Source organism: Ylistrum balloti, unplaced genomic scaffold, assembly GCF_031769215.1.
Source record: "Ylistrum balloti isolate Yb309-2 unplaced genomic scaffold, AGI_CSIRO_Ybal_v1 Utg370058, whole genome shotgun sequence".
Lineage (NCBI taxonomy): Eukaryota > Metazoa > Mollusca > Bivalvia > Pectinida > Pectinidae > Ylistrum > Ylistrum balloti.
This window is the reverse complement of record NW_026782107.1, coordinates 108,278-130,830: the sequence shown is the minus strand read 5'-3', so window position 1 is coordinate 130,830 and position 22,553 is coordinate 108,278. Positions and strand designations below refer to the sequence as shown.

Below are 22,553 nucleotides of genomic sequence, written 5' to 3'. Positions count from 1 at the left end.
AATACTGTTTTAGATACAGGAGAGGTAAACAAGGAAACGAACTACATCATACAGTTGTTTCGTCTCTGTATGAATCATCAGCAATGCTAAGGGCCTCAGAGGCAACTGAAAAATTAAAAATATCGACTGAAAAAATGTCAAAATTTAGATGTTGGTGTGTATTAGCCTCATAATTCGAAAACTTTCATATATATGGTAATTTTAAGAAAAACGACCATCAAGTACATATGCCAAACTTGAAATGATCGTGAGATGGTCTTGATCAAGTATTGATTTTTGTCGGGTCGGTCCAAAAATTAAGTTTGGCCTCCACCTTGAAAAAAAATTTAAAATTTTCTCAGTAATACGTGCGCAACTAAGATCAAATTTTGTGAGAATATGGCGATGTTGTTGATTGTGTTGCCTTAACTGCGAAATCTTATCAGAATTGTTTTAATCGTTTATTAACCGTTCTCGCCTTCACGACTGCTGTACCATTATTTATAGGTCTGTACAGTCGGATGACTGTTAAGGACCATGGGTCGCATGTTTCATTTTCATTCTCTGTATTTATTTGATAAGGTAATTAGGTATTACTTATAAAAACAACAATTTATCAATTCAGCATTTTTAGCAATTCAGACCAAATCAAACCAGGAGAGCCATACAGGTCATATAGACCTAATTGTTTTCATCTCCGGGAGAAGATTTTAGCTTTGAGAATGGCTAATCTTCAGCTTTTATCAACGTAAGATAAATATATATGAATCAGTAATTGGGCCTTATGACACCTATCAACAAATATCAATAAGGCTTTGATCTCCAGAGTTTGTGTTACTACAGAAATATAATCAGTAATTAAGTGATGAACACTGCCTACAGCTGGTAGTTTTGACAGGTTCGATGACGCACAATAACGTATAGATCCTAACTCATTGTTTTACTCTTGTAATCTTATATTTACTTGACACGATGTATGGCACATAATGAAAAATGATGCAAAAGCATAACAATAGAAATTAGCTGCAAAATAATAAACTTTAATTTATTTTACAACAATTGCAGTTTTATGTTAATCATTTTTGTTGGCTCATATGAAAGCGCATGAGAGGTCTTACTTTTGGAGAATCGGAGTACCCAGGGAAAACCTACGTGGTCGGGAAGGTGACCCCTTACCTTTTCCCCTCCATTCTGAGAATCGAACCCCGAACGGATAGGTGAAAGACGAGTGTGTTATCGCTGCGCCACCCGACCACAGAAGGCGTGTGAACGAAGGGAGGTAACTTGTAAATAAAATATGTCCAGGGCTTCAACTATACAGAAGTTGAGATCAAACGGCAACTGGGAACTTTCACCAATAGAAGTTCGTCGATACTGACATGATAAAACATGCTGTCATGTTTCTCGTACAAATATCTTTTAGCATACTTTGTTGTCCAAAGTGAATTTCTTCCAAATGACAACATAATCATGTATCAAATGCTGAAACCGTCATAAAATAAATGCCGGAATAAAATATTATATTATATTATATTATTATATTATATTATATTATTATATTATATTATTATTATTATATTATATTATATTATAAAATATTATATTATATTATTATATTATATTATATTATATTATTATATTATATTATTATTATTATATTATATTATAAAATATTATATTATATTATATTATATTATATTATATTATAAAATATTATATTATATTATATTATATTATATTATTATATTACATTATATTACATTATATTATATTATATTATAAAATATTATATTACATTATATTATATTATATTATATTATATTATATTATATTATATTATATTATATTATATTATATCATGACATTCTTAACGGCCCGTCAACACATAAAAGGTCATTAGGGCCATCAGCCGGTAAGTACATCTACTCTTAAAGGAAAAGAGCTGTCAAAATCAAGACAAATTGATATTGTAAGTTTAGCAAAAAATCATATTTAAACAAATATATGTAAGATTTAACAAACAGTCGTAAAAGAATGGCCTTACCAACAGAAAAAAGAGCAAACAATATGAAATCAAGGTAGATGTGAACTGTTAAAGCTCAGGGGAAAATGGATTTGGGAAGAACAGATATCAGGATATGTGCCAATTGCTTGAAACGGAAATGACGTTTTGTAAAAAAAAAACATCATTTAGGAGCACTTGTTTTCTTGTAGTCAAAAATCGAGGTAAGTGTCTGATTGAAGCTCTGTCCTTGACTTTTTATTCTGTACATGTTGCGTACACATGATCAACATTGTCAACATTTTTTTCAAATAATTGTTTAATTTCAGGATGATGTTCTAGTTCACCATTCACTGAATACAGTTTAATTATTTTAAGAGTCATGAGCCCAATCACGTTTAAACTGATAGAACAAACAAAGCTATATTTGCCTTAGCCTTGAGAACTGAGATTATTAGTTTCTGAGATATGATATTTGCTTCTTCAGCCTTACCTAGTTTTTTCTTTCTTCTATTTTCTTTCTGTTTTGGGTTTTTTTTTAAATTATTTTTTTAACATCCATGTCAACAAATCTAAATTCCCAACATGCTTTTATCACAAATTTACTCTTCCGAAATTGTCTTTAAAAGATTTTTTTAAAAATGGAATTGAAGCCGAACTAACTATTACAACTCCTCACAAAATTACAATGGATCTTATATATTTTGAGCTATAACGAACAAGTTATAAAAGGTGAGTACTACTTTTAAAGTTTATCAAAGTTCCACGTACATTGAAATATCGAAAACCAGACATGATATATCTAACTGGAAAATTTGAATCCATTGTTTCTTGTTTGTTCAGATCACAACTAACATTTTCTTTATGATTGATTCGGTCCTTTTCCCGGTGTTTAAAACACAGAAGGAAATTACAACTATCCAAATGTTCATCCTCCTGATGTTCAGTAAATTGTCGGTTATAATCGCAAATATTTACAAAATTTACAGACCGTTTTCTTTATAGTAAAGGGATGGTCGATAGTAAGACCTACATTTTCTATAACTGATTACTTAAGTCAAATCTTCATGGATGATTTTGCTCTCTAAAATACTCAGTTACACGATTTTTTTTATAGAACTTGGATGTTCATGAATTTAACGTTATCTGCTCCACGTAATTGACCGCTCATTCGGAGAACTGCCCTGAGTCATTACTTAAATATGATAGTCTCTTAATCTCTGTAAATACCAGAGAACAACGGTCATTCATTCAAATTACACAGACAAGTCAGGCATGGTATGATATTTCTAGATAGCAAACCGAAACATTATCCACAAACAAGTGTTAATGAGTATATGCCCATAAAAGGAAATAGTAAGTTTTACATCTCAGATTGGATGGTATTTTTTAATGTTATCTGTTAGAAAACTTGAAGTTGAATTTTCTTTTGCTCTTCCCTTAACTTTTTTTCAAAGTCCATCCAAATGCTGATAGTAAAACTGAGTTATGCATAAAATTTGGACCAAACTGCTCATTACTGCTCAAATAGTACTAGAGCTATCTATTCCGTTGGTGAACTGTTTGTTAATATGTAATGTACTAAAGGGAATTACGTTATAATAAGATTTTCATCAAAACTGTATCTTATAGTTCCGTAACGAGTTCAACGGTTTCTTAGTAGAGAGTTTCTATATAAACGTCCGAAAAGTGTTTTTTACAGATCTCTCGAAATCGTTTTATGTGATTTCATAACGAGTTCAAAGGTTATTTGAAGAAAGTGGTGACACACACACACACACACACACACACACACACCCTCACACACACACACACACACACACACACACACACACACATACATACATACATACATACATAGAGATTGTATGTTGTCTGTATATTATATGGAGACAGCAGAGTATTGGTACTTGTGCTTTTTTTTTTAAATGCATGGAGTTTGTGAATAAATATAAACAGTTATAAATTTTTATCACCGGTAATTAAGTAATTATTGAAGTGTGTTTGAATGTCATTTCAGTGTTTAGGTTACGTATTGATTTAAACACTTTAGATATATGCAAAATGTCAAACCCATTAATAGAGATGATCATGTCGACAAATATGTTATAGCATCGCATGGTAGCGAATACATTTAATTATTTACCAGAAATCCCATTGACAATCTAGGCTAACATCGTTCTTATTTCCACACAGCCTATAAAAACTGAGAGTAGTTACTGTTGTAAGCCTTATTCCCGCTCCAGCTAGATCCTGAGTCGATCATCATGGACGGTCCCCTGACAATGATGAGTATGTCTAAACATTTTTTTTTCATTTTTGTAAACAGAACTGTATATGAAATTGATTGCATTCAATGTTAAATAGTCTTCCTTAAGTATTGTCTTCCAAAAGTTACGTGATAAACTTGTGTGTGTGTCTTATTATTATTTTTTTTTATTTTTTTTTGTTTTGTTTTGTTTTTGTGGTTTTTTTTTTAAAAAAAATTATTGTTTTTGTTTGTTTGTTTTTGTTGGAGGGGGTCGCTTTTTTTCTTTTTTTTTTCTGTATTTTATCACTTTATCATTTTTGCGACTTTTTTTTATCCCACAGCACGGTCATTTATGTTAGCATTAACGGTGTCCACCGTAACAGGCTTATGGCATTCAAAAAGGGAGTCTTGGTCTGCGTTACCATTGCGACGAGAAACCCAACTGCTTGAATGTACATCTTACGTACAGTTACAGCAGATGGTGAAGAACAGTTTCAATGAACATCTGTGGAGTGCATTCGACCATATAGCTCAGACAGGAAAAGCTGTGACGTCGGATGGTTTACGTGTTTTTTCGAATCAGTTGTGTAGGTGAGTGTATGTTTTCTATTTCATTCCTTTCCATTTACTTTATTAGATTTATTCCTTTCCATTTACTTTATTAGATTTATTCCTTTTCATTACTTTATTAGATTTATTCCTTTCCATTTACTTTATTAGATTTATTCCTTTCCATTTACTTTATTAGATTTATTCCTTTCCATTTACTTTATTAGATTTATTCCTTTCCATTTACTTTATTAGATTTATTCCTTTCCATTTACTTTATTAGATTTATTCCTTTTCATTACTTTATTAGATTTATTCCTTTCCATTTACTTTATTAGATTTATTCCTTTTCATTACTTTATTAGATTTATTCCTTTCCATTTACTTTATTAGATTTATTCCTTTCCATTTACTTTATTAGATTTATTCCTTTTCATTACTTTATCAAATTTGACCTTTTTATTACTCAATGAAATTTAATTATTTCCATTAAGTCATCTTTTCGTTACTTAGTAACTTTTCCATCGCCACGCCACGCCACTAGTGAATTCATTAAGAAATTGATTTGTAAACATCAGTAAGATACCAGGATCAATTGTCGTATCATAAACTATTAGCGTTTATTTTGACAAGAAAAACCTGATAATGAAATAATTAAAGATAGTTATATATGCAACTAATAAGTAGTGATATGGGAATCAGCTAAAATCCGTAATCGATTATTGGTTACAATCGGATAGACTGTCTGATGTAGTTTATCGATTATATTATCTGCTATCTGTGTGTTCAATATTCATTGAAAATGTATGCATTCTTCATTAAAGTAATATTTTCTATTTTTGTACCTTTGAGCTAAAATACCTCATTTACCTAAAATTTGCTTAATACTAAATATCATTGGAAATTGGCATATTTATTATGCATTATATGAATTATGTTTTTGTTAAAAACACAAGAAAACATTGATGTACCGATGATCGATTATAAAAAAATTAATCGATCATCGCATCAGATGAGATAAAACGATTAGACAATCGATAGTAACCGATCATCGTATCATCACTACTAATTGGATAATAATGTTAAACAATAAGAAGCGTTAAGGCAGACCTTGAAATGATCACCCGAAAATCAGAGAAGCGAAACATATGTAATATGTCTATATCCGTTTGGAGTGCCTAGAAATTATCACCCGAAAATTAGAGACGCGAAATATATTTAATATGTCTATATCCGTTTGGCGTGACTGGCAATTATCACCCGAAAATTAGAGACGCGAAGCATACGTAATATGTTTTATCCATTTGGAGTGCCTAGAAATTATCACCCGAAAATTAGAGACGCGAAGCATACGTAATATGTTTTATCCGTTTGGAGTGCCTAGAAATTATCACCCGAAAATTAGAGACGCGAAGCATACGTAATATGTTTTATCCGTTTGGAGTGCCTAGAAATTATCACCCGAAAATTAGAGACGCGAAGCATACGTAATATGTTTTATCCGTTTGGAGTGCCTAGAAATTATCACCCGAAAATTAGAGACGCGAAGCATACGTAATATGTTTTATCCGTTTGGAGTGCCTAGAAATTATCACCCGAAAATTAGAGACGCGAAGCATACGTAATATGTTTTATCCGTTTGGAGGGTTTTTTTTAATTTTGATTATTTTCATGAGATGTTGATAAAAACATTGTTTAGAAATAAATTGCTTCCACTCTCCTTGTACTTATTTCATATTTCACCCATGTTTCATCCATTTTGAAATTTAATTAAGACATCATCCTAATAAAAATGGGAATTTTTCAATAAATTGTTCTCGGTTTATAAAGCGATAATTTGTTGTAGAGTAGAACATTACACACTTTGCTCGTATCTACGATTGATGTGTATATATATATCTGGTATTGCAAGACACGTGGTAGCCTATATATTGTGGTTAACTACTAAAAAAGTATATTTCCTGTTACAGGAGTCTTGCTAAGGAACTGACGACTATCGACACCACGATAGCGTCATGCTCAAACGTAAATGAAGTAAGAGCGAACTTGCACGTGATCGGTGGATTATGCACAGCCGAAGGTAGAACCACGCCCTTCCTCGACAGCTGTAAGTAATCATATTAATTCTGTGTGTGTTTGTTTGTATGTATGTTTATATGTGCGTGCATGCGAGCGTGCGTGAGGGTGTGGGGGTGGGGATGTACCATTGAAATAATGGTCAATAGGAGACAGTGAACATGCATATGCTTATATACCTAAATAAATGATCACGATATCATTCTTAAGAGAGAACACAGAAAGACATTACAATTATCTACAATTAACTAATGGTTAATGAACCATGCCAGAGAGAACTCCTCAATTAGAAAATATTAGCTGTGAAAAAAAGATGCTCAAAAATAATCCAAAACAATGCCGATTTGAAGCGTTGTCATAGACTATACTTATGCATGTACCCTGTCTTAAAGTAAGATTGATTTCCAGCCACAACACCCAGTACATGAGACCTACCAGTCAATATTTTATTGTGCAAGACATACATGTGACTAGCAGCCTTCAATGCAAATCAGAAGAAGACACTGTAGAGCCTTATTGTTCAAAGCATCATAGAGCTGCTTCATCAGTGATGTTAAGGGCTGAAGTTGTTGAAACCTAAGGGGCACCGAGGGAAATCCAAATTGGTCGAAAAAAATGTCAAAACCGGATGGGAAGGTACACTTATTCCAAAATTTAATAAATTCAATGACCTTCAATGCTGATTTATATAAAAAGAGCAACAAATTGACATGTATGCTCTGCCCGTGCCACGATTAGAATGAAAGTGTAGTTGAATGGCACATAACCTTTTTCATAAATGTTGTGAAATAGAGTTTATTTATCAATCCAAATGAATTAAAATACGACTTTTTGATCACGACAAACTCCCGGGGCCTAAAAGTCCATCAGCAGTGTATACCGTCTGTAATCTCAAAGGATTTGACACTCAGTTGAATAGTATCTATCAATACAACCATAGGATACAGCAGATCCAAATAATTAACCTGTATCATACAGCTGTTTCGTCTAGGAATCGTCCGCGATGCTAAAGGACTAAAATGATAGGTAGTACACTCAGCATTGCGGTAGTGTCATGGCTAACAGTGTCAGTATAATATGACAATGGGTTGCTTTTCGAATATTCTTCAAAGTGGCAGCAGTACTAAAGGCACATTCGCATTATCACAAAGAGTCTCACACGAACATATCCCAGCCCTCTTAACTGAAAACACGCGCATTTCAGACATGCACACACTTAACACGCTTAGGATTGCGTCCTTAAAATCTTATGACCATGGATATTAACCGAACGTGAATAAATATAAAAAGTCATCCCCAATCTGCCTGAAAGTATGTGTTGTCATCTGGTCGAAAAAATTAGCTTTCCATGGAATCCCTCCCTCATACAGAAACATGCACAAGGATGTGCAATCTGGAGATTGGTCACGCTCTCTCTCACCATATACCTTGACTACCAGGGTTCGATTCATCAATCGGATGTGAAACAGTACTAGATTACATGAACAGCCAAACTCCACAGTAAAACACCTCGCTTGGTGCATGATTCCCAAGAGCTCTGTGTTCGTGCTATAACCTAGCGTTATTTTCATGTTTAAATTTCCCTGTTTAATGAGTCAACATAGTGTTTAGCATGTATTTATAATTGTGTTCGTTTCATGAATATTGCTTTTAAATTTTATCTCATTATGTACAAGACATTCCATTTTTATAACAAATGTGTACAATATCCAATTTAATTGTCCGAAGTAATAACTAGGATGAAGATGCAGAATTCATAGTGTGAAAAAGACACAACGTTTGTTTTGATTAAAAATCTGCATAAATAAAAGAAAAATAAATATGAAGATATATATATTAATGTAAAAAAACGAAATGTGTAATTTCTAATACATAAAAATATTTACCCATTATGATTTAGAAGGACACTTATATAAAATTATAATCTTAATTGTCGGTTAATAAAACAACACGTAAATACTAACATGTCAACTTAGTCATAATTCAAACTCAAATTTAATCAAACTAGTGCACCATTTGAATAAAAAAAATATTTAAACGGAGACTCCTAAAAAGTACAAGGGGAATAAGACCAGGTGTTCCGAAGGCGCAAACCTTTTCTGCTTTATCAACGGCACCCGAAATATAAACCTTGGTCTATTCAATTATTAATGTCACGTACTCAGATAAGAACAAGATATACCACAACGGAACCAAGAGGCAATCTGACCGCTACCTTCATACCGCAAAACGAAACAGTACATTTCTTTATGAAATTCTTATGACGACCGTAAAACTTCCCCCATAATTTCATCAGTCTGCATCTATGTAAATCCTGTGTCACCAAATTTATCCTTCAATAGGCGTTTTCTTGCACGAAAACGAATAACGAATCAACTGCGACATGTCGACACCGTAGATTGGGGATGCAGATATGTTGCTATCCAGAAATGGAAAATGCACAATAGGGAAAATTGAAATCATTACGCTTATCATATTGAACGCTGTCCATGTTGGTTTTGTTGTAGGAAAAGATCGACATTAAATTACTAATAATCCTCATAATAATCCTGCCAGAACACAACCAATCGCATTCGAGAAATTTCATCTGATCACTTCCATTTCTCTCTCCTCTCTCATTTTATCTCTGTTTTGTTTTTCATTTTCATGTTTCTTTTTTGTGATCAGGAGCAAACAAAAATTTCTTTTTTTTGTGATCAGTTAATTTACTATAAACAACCGCACATAAACATAAATTTGTTTTCTTTCATTTAGTAATAGCTGACTTTGGGGAATCCTATGCCTTTCGTCGTGAATGTATGAGCCAAGTTAATCCGATTTTGATGGCTTGTGGACCCGAGATGATAGAGCCATTCAAAGATATGGAGGGAGGACCTAAAGCCTACAAGATGTAATCATATTTGCATGAATACTTACTTTAACGCACATTATGTATATGATAAATAATAATTAATCCATGAGATAGATTTCAAAATATTTGAATGCCGAGGGAAATAAAAGATACATATTTTCTATGAAACCCTATTCATTAAGATGATTTACTTAACATAATGCATTTATAGTTGATTATTCCTCTAAAATATATTTTACTCCCTGAAAAAGAAAACTCCCCAGATATGAAATTTCTTAAACAAATCGTGAAATATTGCAAAAATGTCGCTTTTGCTGGCATATATTACATCATTTGGTTAATCTAGAAGTATTCTCAGAAATCTACGATGATCAATTTTACTGACTCTTTGTATCTTACTTGTAGAGGTTAATAACAATCATTTAAAATTTAATATATGCTTACAGAGGGAGAAAAATTCTTTCAGTGATAATACCAGCTCATTTCATTCCTTTACATGAAAAAAAATCTTTATGTAAAGCTGTATCGTTATATAGTTAAAACTAATCATGCCAAATTTCAGGAAATTATTTCAAGGACAAAGCAATGATATTCATTTTACCCTTTTCCCCATTAGTATACTTAAATTATATTATGTCATTAAAAAACGTGAATGATTCTTGATTTTTTAAAAATTGTTTTTCAGGCAGATTATTGATCAAGAGAAATGTAACGCAAGAGGATTTGATGATAACGACGGTATGGGTGCATGTGGCAACATTCTTAGTCTCAAGAAACTGGCCTGCATCCTCGACATTTTCCATAACCTTGGACCCGGTGTAACTTTCGATTTGGCAGATTTTGGTTTTGATCTCTAACACTAGTTTGCATCACCTGAAAAATAAAACGTTTGTATTGGATGATGTGACCCCCTCTTGAGATGATTACCACTGTGACGTTTCCAATTTCATATTTAAAACTAATGCAAGACTTGATGGATATATATCATTCATGGCCTCAATTACGTGATGTCGTGTCCACGAGACTTCAGTTAGTCATTTAAATATCTCAGAATGTTGCACCAGCACATACACGTGGGTTGGAATCCCAATCTCAAAACTCTCTATGCTGTTTTGTCATTTAAAAGTATTTCACTTTTTTCAATTATTTTTTGCTTAAGTGGATGTTTATTATTGTTTTTGTTTTTTTTTTATTTTTCTTTCCTTAATGTACAATAAGATGGTTTTTCATGTTACGTATTGGTATGTTTATTTTCCTATGTTGTACGGGAGAAGTGCATGTACGACAACATCGAATAACACTTTATGTTCATATTGATTTTATTTCATTTTCAACATTACTGAAATAATATCGTTATCACCTTGGTCTGTGCTGACCGCTGTGTCAACTTCAGTGCTGACCGCTGTGTCAACTTCAGTGCTGACAAATGCGGGATTTTCATTTAAGGTCATTACGTCCCTATGTTGGTTCGCTACTAACACAGAGGCGACGCACGTCGAAAACAGTGGCTGCACATTTATCTGATCGGTTTTGTTTGGCCCATTGGATACGCGTGTTGTTCACTGAAGAGTCTCGCTTCACGATTTACAGGTCAGATGGACAACAACCTGTCTATCGACGTCGTAAAGAACTATTCTGACGCTTACGTAACGGAAAGCGACAAATTCGGGGGAGGGTCTGTTAAGGTAAGGGCAGGAATATATAAAGTCGTGAAAACACATCTCGTGGTTATCCATGGCAATTTTACAGCAGTAACATACCAGGACCAGGTCTTGAGACCACACGTCCTTCCTCTTATCCATCGACGTTATCATACGATGCAGCAGGACAACTCAAGGCCTCATGTTGCTAGGGTTTGTCATGACTTTCTGACTCAAAACAACATGGCCACCATACAGTCAAGATTTGTCGCCATTCGAACGTTTGTGGCACGAGCTGGACAGGAGGGCAAGGAAGCGCGTCAACGTCCCATATACCGTTGCTGAACTCAGACAGGGTCTGGGAGTGAAATAATATCTCAAAGGACAATGAATACCTTGATGGGGTCAATGTTAAGGAGAATAAGACCTGCGACTGAAGCCATGGGTGAGCACACACGCTACTGATTTAGATCAGGAAACGATGGTGGGTACCCTTGTTTTAACACTATTCACGCAAACACCGTCTGTGAAAGGCCAACAAAAATCAGCATGATGTATTATTCAGTAATGTTGAAATAATTGAGAAACAACGAATTAATCATCAATGCATCATGTAAAATGATAAATATCGAAAATGAACTTCTGTTTCTTTTTTCCGCTGCTATATCGGCCTTCTGCTAAACAAGATCACAGATTACCGATATTTAATCACACAAATTATTCATATAAATATATTTTTATAAGTAAATATATTTTGACGACTTCAGTTTTTAAAAATCACGTGATACTATATCTCAATCAAATGCTAAAAGACTTCCTTAATGGGTCCCAAGGGTATCGGATAGTTCTCGGGTACATAACTGATTTTAGACATAGTAAGTTAAATTATAGAGTTTCGGACTTTTTAGCTCAATTGCAACTGTGCGAAATTCATCTTACGTATTTATGTTATTAGTCAGACACATCATAATTTTCAAACTTTTCGAAACGTGGAACAAAACTTAACTACTGACAGGAACAACAACAGTTCTCTCATTAGTTTATTCTACCAGAAGCTTTGCAATCCTAGATTTTAAAACTACAAAGATATTTAAGGCGTTGAATGTACTCTTTTATTTAATATATGTTGATGGAAAAGGACGATGAAGACAACGTATGAATGGTCATAATTCTGAAGTAAACCCCTCAACCCCTTTAACCCTCTGATTATTCTACACACTCGATAAGTATTTTGGAAAAAATACTACCAAACTAACGACCCTACTATTAGCACGCCGTACGGTAGCCAACGTGAAGAACATTACATTAGACGCCATATGGTAGTATTGACCGCATTGAATCTGTTGGAAATTTGTCTCTTTGGTAACGCTAAAGATATGGCTGTATTCCTTCCTAAAAAAGACGTAATTGTAGCTATGGAGAGTGACATTGCAAGAACTCTAGAGTAAACAGTGTTAAGTTTAAAGATTTAACCATTAGGGGTACATCGTTTGGAATTACGTTTGAGTCGTTTCCTCTCTCCAGGTTACAAAACCTTCAAGTGTATTTAGCTAATACTGTACCTGTAAGGCGTGGACACACGCTTATTCTTTATAATAATTAATGAAAATAATATTTTTAAACCAGTCTATATTTCTGCCATGCGACTCTTAGGGAATTCGACAATCCATGAAATTTGAGTTTGCAAATAAGGGAGTGGATACTTTTAACCTCGGTAATATTTTACACCGGCAATCTTTCGAAGCTTTTAACCCACCATACTTCCTATTCAGAAACACCTCCGTAATTTCTCCACGCCGGTAGCATCCAAACTTTTCAGCAACAAACATGCGCTACAACAGCAAATGAATGTAGATGACTTAAGAATAAATCCTCCTTTAGCTTGTTCTTGTTCAACCTCTCCATATAACTGTGGTCCTGCTAGGCACATAGTGAATGCCCGCTTTAGCATTATCTCAAACGTGAAACTTTTTCTTTTAAATGGAATATGAATTTCAAGATATTCCGAGAGTCCTTGGAAAACTTTGTCACAGAATAAGTAAAATGAGAGTGTTCTGCATTGGATTCACTCTCACAGTCGGTTCACTCCATTCAAATCATCATTTTTACATTTTTAGATAGCAGGTATGTCATTTGCCTAATGAAAAGGCATCAAATAACTCGACCCTTTTCTGCAGACAGTTATACATTTTCACAAAACAAAAAGAACTGGACTTACTTCATAACAAAGGAATCTTTACATTATGCAATCTTACCAAAGAAGAAATACGGGCGAATCATGCATCCGTTTTAGGTATATGTAGACAGACTATCAATTAAAAGGAAACGGACATCCTCCGTTTATATTTGATTCTTAAACTTCTCAGGAATCACAGTAAACAGCGTTTTATTGCTGGTTCTTAAAGCTGTTCCAATCCTTTATCCAAACTTCTAACTACCATTCTTAGAACTAATAAATTATTCCGACTTGTGTTTAACACCCTCAGAACACTGGACTCCGTTCACTATAATACCTCCCCCCCCCACCCTCTTACCTGAAGGAACAACTTCGTTTTCTTGTTATGAGAGCTTCCTGCTTCCTTTCCAAACGTGGTACAAATATGGATTGATCTATATTGAAGCGTATTTTATGAAAAATACATCAAAATAAAAGAAATATACGGAGGACGAGATTATAAAAATGACGGAGTTTTTGGTTGGCAATATCTTCGTTGAGTTTTGTGGTAGTATTTTCCAACGGATTATTACCATACCTATGTGAACCAAAACGTAAAGAATATAAACATATACATAATCTTCAATATGATGTGTGCTTCCCAACCTCATTCATATGTCACAAATATTTTTGTTCACAGTGATAATGACAAAGGAGGCAACCATGAAATGCTGTCACTTTCGGGATCATTTGTCTGTTACACCTAATGCCTTACTTGATTATTACAAATGTCCAATGTGACTATTAAGTAATTATGAACATTTTGCTCTTCTGTCCCTACCCCCTCCCTCACTCCCTTCTGATTTTGATGTAGAGTAACACTGACATCCTTTTGTCCTTTGTATCTCAATGAATTCAGAAATTTAGAAAATCTGGAAAATATATGAATGGCATTTAGAAATATCAGATGGGTAAATTGGTGATGAATTGGTACAGATTTTTTAAATGTCAATTATAAAATGCAGTAATTTCCCCAATAAGAGGAAGATGACGTATGATTCATGACTCTATTTTGATATTACCCAAGTTCTGAATCATTTAAAATCTATCAACACAACTGGTCTCATTTAGTATGTACATGCACGCAATTTTAGTAATGTCAAACAGATGTTGCACGTTCATTTTTCAGATTGTCCCATATTTACATATTCACTCATGTTTAAAGGCCATCCACAATGATCTTTAGTCGTACTGTGTTACGTATTCCGATACAATATAAAGGATAAATTCCAATTTTGTTAACAAATGGAAGCGGTATTCATCATCCTAAGTAAGTTTTTTAATCTCTCGTCGTAATATAAGAAATTTGTGCAAACGTTTTATCAAATAATTAACCATCACATTGTAAGATCGAAATGGCTGCTGTAAAATTATTAATTTTCGCGGAAGATTTCTTTTCGTTGATTTCGAAAATGCGCTTATTGCACGTATTCATTTATCCACGAACTGTCATTATTAGTGCAAACACAATTTTGGGCTATATTTATCCTCAAAATTAAATGTTCACGAAATAGTGAAAACTGCGAAAATTAAGTCTAACGAAAATATATGATTTTACAGTATGTCACATATAATGTTGTAAGTTGTGAGGAAATTACAATAATCCGAGGATACGGCAATTGTTTTAAACATGTGTTATGTGGTATATACATTCCATCCCGGTTTCGCAGTTATTTAACGTTCTCGCAACAGTCATGTCATATGAGGACAGGTGTAAAGAGAGACACTAACAGCCAGTGTCATATGAGAACGGGTGTCAATAGGGACATCACCATCCAGGATCATATGGGGTGGGTGTCAATAGGGACATCAAAAATCAGGACCATATGAGAGCGGATGTCAAGAGAGAGACCAACAGCAAAGTAATAGGAGGGCTGGTGTCAAGAGGGACACCAACAACCGGGTAATATGAGGGCGGGTGGTAAGAGGGAAACCAACATCCAGGGTCAAATGGGGGTTGGGTGCCGAGAGGGACAACAACAGCCAGTCCCTCTTGACACCAGTTTTAATATGTTACTAATTGTTGATGTCCCTTTTGTCGCCAATTCGCATATGACCCGGCGGATGGTAAGAAGGACACCAGCAGTTAGTGTCTTATGGAGACGGGTCTCAAGAGGGACATGAACAATCAGTAACATAGGAAGGTTGGTGTCAAGAGGGACACCAACAACCAGGATCGTATGGAAACGATTGTCAAGAGGGACATAAAGAATCAGTGACATGTGAAGACGGTTGTCGAGAGGGACAACAACAGCCAGTCCCTCTTGACACCAGTTTTAATATGTTACTAATTGTTGATGTCCCTTTTGACAGCCAGGATCATATGGAGACGGGTGTCAGGAGGGACGTGAACAATCAGTGACACATGGAGACTGGTGTCAAGAGGGACACACCAACAGCCAGGATCATATGGAGACGGGTGTCGGGAGGGACGTGAACAATCAGTGACACATGAAGACTGGTGTCAAGAGGGACACACCAACAGCCAGGATCATATGGAGACGGGTGTCAGGAGGGACGTGAACAATCAGTGACACATGAAGACTGGTGTCAAGAGGGACACACCAACAGCCAGGATCATATGGAGACGGGTGTCAGGAGGGACGTGAACAATCAGTGACACATGAAGACTGGTGTCAAGAGGGACACACCAACAGCCAGGATCATATGGAGACGGGTGTCAGGAGGGACGTGAACAATCAGTGACACATGAAGACTGGTGTCAAGAGGGACACACCAACAGCCAGGATCATATGGAGACGGGTGTCAGGAGGGACGTGAACAATCAGTGACACATGAAGACTGGTGTCAAGAGGGACACACCAACAGCCAGGATCATATGGAGACGGGTGTCAGGAGGGACGTGAACAATCAGTGACACATGAAGACTGGTGTCAAGAGGGACACACCAACAGCCAGGATCATATGGAGACGGGTGTCAGGAGGGACGTGAACAATCAGTGACACATGAAGACTGGTGTCAAGAGGGACACACCAACAGCCAGGATCATATGGAGACGGGTGTCAGGAGGGACGTGAACAATCAGTGACACATGAAGACTGGTGTCAAGAGGGACACACCAACAGCCAGGATCATATGGAGACGGGTGTCAGGAGGGACGTGAACAATCAGTGACACATGAAGACTGGTGTCAAGAGGGACACACCAACAGCCAGGATCATATGGAGACGGGTGTCAGGAATGACATGAACAATCAGTGACACATGAAGACTGGTGTCAAGAGGGACACACCAACAGCCAGGATCATATGAGGGCGGATGTCAAGAGGGACACACCAACAGCCAGGATCATATGAGGGCGGATGACAAGAGAGACACCAACAGTCAGGATCAAATGAAAACGGATGTCAAAAGGGAAACCAAGAGTGGACAATAAAACAGAAAGAAAAGAAAGAAAAAGATGAGTAAAAAATGAAAATACCAAGAACAAACGTACTGCCTGCATGTATTTGAACATGCCATGTAACACAAATTTAAGTACGTATTTGAGACGACTCGTTTCGTATATTTTTTCTGCTTTATTCTGTTTAGTTTTCGTGGGTCTCATATATGCTTCGTCGTTGGCCGCAACCGTCACAGCGAAATCACTTCTGACCAGCCTAGAGGATCAGACGGCAGGCAGATCAGAATGTAATTCGTATTCAATGCTGACTGAGAGAATAGGTGAAGAAATGGTGGACACAATTAGCGAAATCGGTGGGCGGATTGACAAACCGAAAAAAGTCGTTAAATCTGCACTCCTACAGGAAATAGAGTTATCCTGTCAGTAAGTTACATGTTTTGCTCAAATACCACCGTTATTAAGAGGAGGTAATCTACATTGTAAGCTTCAAATGACCGTTCTAAAACCTATCTACAGTTTAGAATGGTGAAACTTGCACATTTCTACATGTTACATATTTAACAAAATACCATTACCTCCTCTTTAAACGCTTGACTTACTGCCAACAAATAATCAATGAAAAATGAATACGGCTGCAAAATTAGGCGTGTATTTAGCAGAAAGTATTCCCTTTGTTTACGTCCCTTCAGCAGACAGCATTCCTTTTGTTTATTTCACTTATTTGAATGTGCAATTCCTAATTTATTGTCAGTGTCACGTTCTTGGTGTAATAACCGATAGCTGACATTGCGCAAGAGATTGTTTTCCATTTAACATCAATATTTTAAATTAAGTGAATCAAGTTGGTTTAAAACTTGGATCTTGCCCCCTGGAAGCGAAATGGGCCGCGACACAACAGCAATGAATAATACACTAACATTATTATCTTAAATCATTGCCGTTATTTTTGTCTGGTCTTATAAACTTTTGAAAACCTCTCGGATAGACGAGACCGAATATTCTAAAACGTCTTTTAGCATTTTCATTATCGTCAGTATTTACTAAACACTTATGAAATAAGGAATGATAGCCAGTGATATGTCGGTATAGAGAGTTATTTTCTGTCTACCTCTTGTGATGATAATTTCAGAGTTATGGCGATGAAGGTGAACAAGATAAAGAATGATATTATTGAGGAATGTCCTATTCACGTCCTAACTGGCATGCATGTGTTTGGAGGAATCTGCACGGACAAGGGATCATTGACAGCACTTGCAAATGAACGTGAGTTGAAATTAGAAATATAACGGAACCATAAAGTCAACTATTAGATAATGACGAAAATTGTACCTGTTGTCTACTGAAGTTGTATTTCTTTAAAATCCGTGATACACTCAGCCTACATAAAACAGTAACATTTAGACCAATCATCATGAGGTGATCATCAAACATAATACCATATACCATAGATATAATGATAATCAACTGATTTATTCACGTTTTATAGAGGTTTGCTTGTGTGTGTGTGTGTGTTTGTGTGTGTGAGGGTGTGCGTGCGCGCGCGTGTGTGTGTGTGTGTGTGAGGGTGTGCGTGCGCGCGCGCGAGTGTGTGTGTGTGTGATGGTGTGTATGTGTGTGTGAGGGCGTGCGTGCGTGCGTGCGTGCGTGCGTGCGTGCGTGTGTGTGTGTGTGTGTGGGTGTGTGTGTGTGTGTGTGTGTGTGTGTGTGTGTGTGTGTGTGTGTGTGTGTGTGTGTGTGTGTGTGTGTGTGTGTGTGTGTGTGTGTGTGTGTGTGCTTATCAGTGCTTATATATGTGTGTGTACTTATCAGTGCTTATATATATCTGTGTATGTCTGTACTTATCAGTGCTTGCTGACTACCAATATGTGAGGAGCGCCTGTTTCCCCGCTATGCATCCCATTATGGACGGTTGTAAGAGGGCGGATATCGTCGCAGACAAGGGGATTGTGGATGGGCTGACAGAATACAAAAGGTAGCAACAGTATACATATTTATTCAATTTCTAACTGACTGCCGCGGTACGATGTATTTACGGTTTTTTTTTACACTCACAGTTTCTAAGTTAAGTATCAGAATAGAGAACGGAATACGTTTTCCTAATAAAGTGGAAGGAAAACTTTGCAATAGTTGTTTAATCTTTTTTTCGGGGGAGGAGTGGGGAGGGGGGTTAACGACAATTGAAATGACCGGAATCCCTTAACTATATAAGAAATTACAGTTTCTAGTCTGTATCTGTTAAAGAATAAACCTGCTGATGAAGGGTAATGATAGACTAAAGTAATAATAAAGGATTCCGTTATTTAATGTTCGGGGACATATAAAGAACAAATTTACTTATAGACTATATTGTGGCTATTATTAGAAATATACTTATGTATGATATTTAAGTATTTTTAACCTGATGTTTAAGACATCAGTGGTGAAATGTAGGATAACGCCATATGAGTAACGGCGCAATTGAAATGTTTAAATAATATTAAGTAATATGCAATGTCTTAAATACAAATGTATTTCATATTTAAAGTTTATCCAGCCATATTATGATAATAATATGAAGCGCGTGTAGGGAAAACTACTCACCAACACAAATATCATTTCTGATATATAGTATTTGCTAAAATGCTTACAAAGAAGAGGAAGAGGTGCCAATTTGGGCCATTTTGATATTTTTGCATAAGTATACTTCTTCAAAATATCACGTTTTCTATGGGCTCTTTAACACATGAAGGGTCTTAGTTCAGATTGTAAAATGAAAATATAGCCTTAAGGCTTTACTTTTTGCACATTTATTGAAAGAGCGATTGCCCCTACGCGAGACTCATGAAAAAGTACAAGGAGAATAAGACTAGATGTTAATTGCCGACGACCACCATGAGAATCTTGGTCAAGCCAAATAAGTAATGTCAGGCTCTCAAATGAGAACAAGCTTAGGAACCAACAGCTTCAAGCTTCGTATCGCACAAAGAAATGGGATATTTCTCAATGAGATCATAATGACGACCGTAAAATTTCCCCATTTCATTAACCTTCATCTTTTGAAAACCTGCGTTGCAAGTTTGTCCGTCACTTGACGAATTCTTGCACGAAAATCAGGCTTATTGGAGCAAGCCCTTGAATATCGAATCAACTGCGACCTGTAAATACCGCAGGTCGGTGACGCAATAATGTTTGGAATAGCATACTATATTCAATTGATTTTGAAACATCTTTAGATGGAAAACATATTTTTAGAAAGTCTCCTCTCATTCGGGATTATTTTGCAGTCTTTCAGTTGCTTGCCCATACTTCAACTGATGGGTTATTTTCAGTCTTTCTTTCACATTTCAGAATCATGCCCGAACATCTCCATTGTGTGTTTACGGGGATAGAAAACATCGACGGTATGTCATCAGTGTGTGGTAGTACCGCCAGTCTGAAGAGAATGGCTGTGTTGTTCGAACTCATAACATATCCAGGTCCAGGAGTTACATTCACGATGGAAGACTTCGGATTATAACCAAAGGATGTCACATCGAACAATAAAGAGAATAAACAGAAAATTTCCGCTCGTGGCAACATTGTAATTTCAAATAAAACAGTTTTGTATAATATCTTCTTGCGCTGTGTAAGCTACGTCAAGTATTGGCCCTCGTTAAAAGTTAAAATGTTTTTCTTTGTGTTTGTTGATGAGATAGATCAGTGCTCTAACGGTTTGGTCAAGAAATGCCTTGCACGTGCTCTGTGGAACAGATGCGAGACGACTATTACATTAAACACGACGTTGTCCTTTTCTTCTTGATCCAAAAGTAGGATATCAAATAGAGGAGATCATATCGACATATCGATCAGACAATGCTTGTATCTGCATTGTCCTCCAGTAAGACAACCTGTTACTTATAGCCACTAGAGTGTTAGGGTTCTAAAAAAGATGAACGTTCCCTCTCCCAACCCCACCCCCACCTTTTTTTTCTTTGACAAATATGAAACATTAAAAAAGTGGTATCTAGGATCTAGAATAAGGTTTTTTAGTGACTGTCGAAGGTTTTCGCTTATCTCTCCTATCAAGCGTTAAAGCATTCCTATTAAGCTGTTCAAATGAATTGTAGGTGTATTTTAATTAGAGTAATAGTTGTTGCCTTCAGTGTGAGATTTATTTGTCAACATCGTACAGATCGCTGCGTTAAGAGAAAGCCCCAGAGCAATATTACCTGGCTTTATGTGGTATACAGTAATACCGGTTTTCTGCTGTAATCGATAAACTATCATGCGACATAATTGACAGTCGATTTAAATGACTATATTTAGTTGCAGGCAAACACCATATTGTTCTCCAGCCTATATCTATATACACGTACAACTCTGAAGCGTGTTTTAGCCTCAACTTTCTGACTTATATTTTTATTTTGATTTATTTCTGTCATATAATTAATTACTCCCCCTGGCAAGAACACATCTCTACAGCCTACACTGGAATACTCCAGCACCTAGTGCACTTCTGAACGCCTATTTCTCAGTGGTCATATTCTGCTGCTATAAAAAGGAACAAGTCGTACAGACTCGGGTTTGCAAGTGAATAGGATAGATGGTCAATCTCTAGTGGGATGAATCGTTATCGTGAATAAGCTGTATGCCATTCATTTCTTTACCTGGACGTTTTTTTTCCTCTGACGTTTGTACTTTGTGTGTATAGAGGTTGATATTTGCCCCCCCCCTCCTCGCCCCTCCCCTCCTTGCTCTTGCATGATATCTAAACAACTGGCCCGCTAGATTTTTCGTGCTAGTTTATCATCTGAATGACCTAATAGGTTTCTTGTCTGTGGGATTTAGCTCAACCATCAGTTCGGAAAAATCCTGAGATAGTTCTAACCAACAGAAAAAGTTTTTATAACACAACAAGTAGAAGGTTTGTGGCATTTCGAAAACTTCACGGTCACCTTCGTCAGACAAATGACCAGTGTGAAGCTACTAACACTGACGTTCGTGTACGTAGCGTACGAGATGGTAAGAAATTGACCAATAAGGTGCAAAGCAGTACACCAATGTCCCTGTCCCTGTAGGCAAGAAGTTTTTTCCTGAATTACAATGACCATATTTTAAACGATTTTTAGGACAATTTAAACGCTTGGTCTTGTGTATAGATCTCTGTAAGAAAATGGGGGTCTTTCGGGAACACAGCTTTAAAATTTCAGACACTTGGTAAGTATGTGGCATGTGCTGCCTTCTGAAATACACACCTTACGAACTGTCACGGTTGGTTGGTTGGTTGGATGACAGGTTTTCCGTCTCCGCAAATCTTCCCGTGTCCGCGTATCATATCACCGACGAACGTCAGTGTTCTGGCGACGTGAGGGGTCACCTGCATCCCCTGAGAGGGGTAGAACCGTCTGAATCGGTGAACGTTTGAAATTGCTATAGTTTTAGATGACGGGCTAATGTTGCCATATCCTAACTCTAGCAGTTGAAACGCTTCCAGAAGCTGAAAGGAAGAATTTGGGCCTATCTAGATTTGATATATGTTAGGGTAATTTTGAAGTCCTCCAAAAGACTTTAAAAACTGACACTATCCCTTAATCCCTGAACCCGCGTTACCACACTTACTCTATTTTCGAAAAGTCACAGAGGGATCTTTAAAGTGCGAGAGTGGACA

At 36.1% G+C, this 22,553-nt stretch overlaps 2 protein-coding genes across 2 annotated transcripts; both read left to right on the top strand.

The window, feature by feature from the left end:
* Positions 1-4,171: 4,171 nt before the first annotated feature.
* Positions 4,172-10,946, top strand: LOC132549446 (uncharacterized). Its single transcript, XM_060213389.1, has 5 exons — positions 4,172-4,273; positions 4,574-4,823; positions 6,752-6,888; positions 9,612-9,747; positions 10,394-10,946. The coding sequence occupies exons 1-5, from the start codon at positions 4,249-4,251 to the stop codon at positions 10,563-10,565; spliced, it is 720 nt and encodes a 239-aa protein (XP_060069372.1). The 5' UTR covers positions 4,172-4,248; the 3' UTR covers positions 10,566-10,946.
* A 1,321-nt stretch (positions 10,947-12,267) lies between these two features.
* Positions 12,268-20,477, top strand: LOC132549481 (uncharacterized). The gene is made up of 5 exons (XM_060213420.1): positions 12,268-14,833; positions 17,116-17,350; positions 18,057-18,190; positions 18,773-18,899; positions 20,255-20,477. The coding sequence occupies exons 1-5, from the start codon at positions 14,809-14,811 to the stop codon at positions 20,421-20,423; spliced, it is 690 nt and encodes a 229-aa protein (XP_060069403.1). The 5' UTR covers positions 12,268-14,808; the 3' UTR covers positions 20,424-20,477.
* The last annotated feature ends 2,076 nt before the right edge of the window (positions 20,478-22,553 follow it).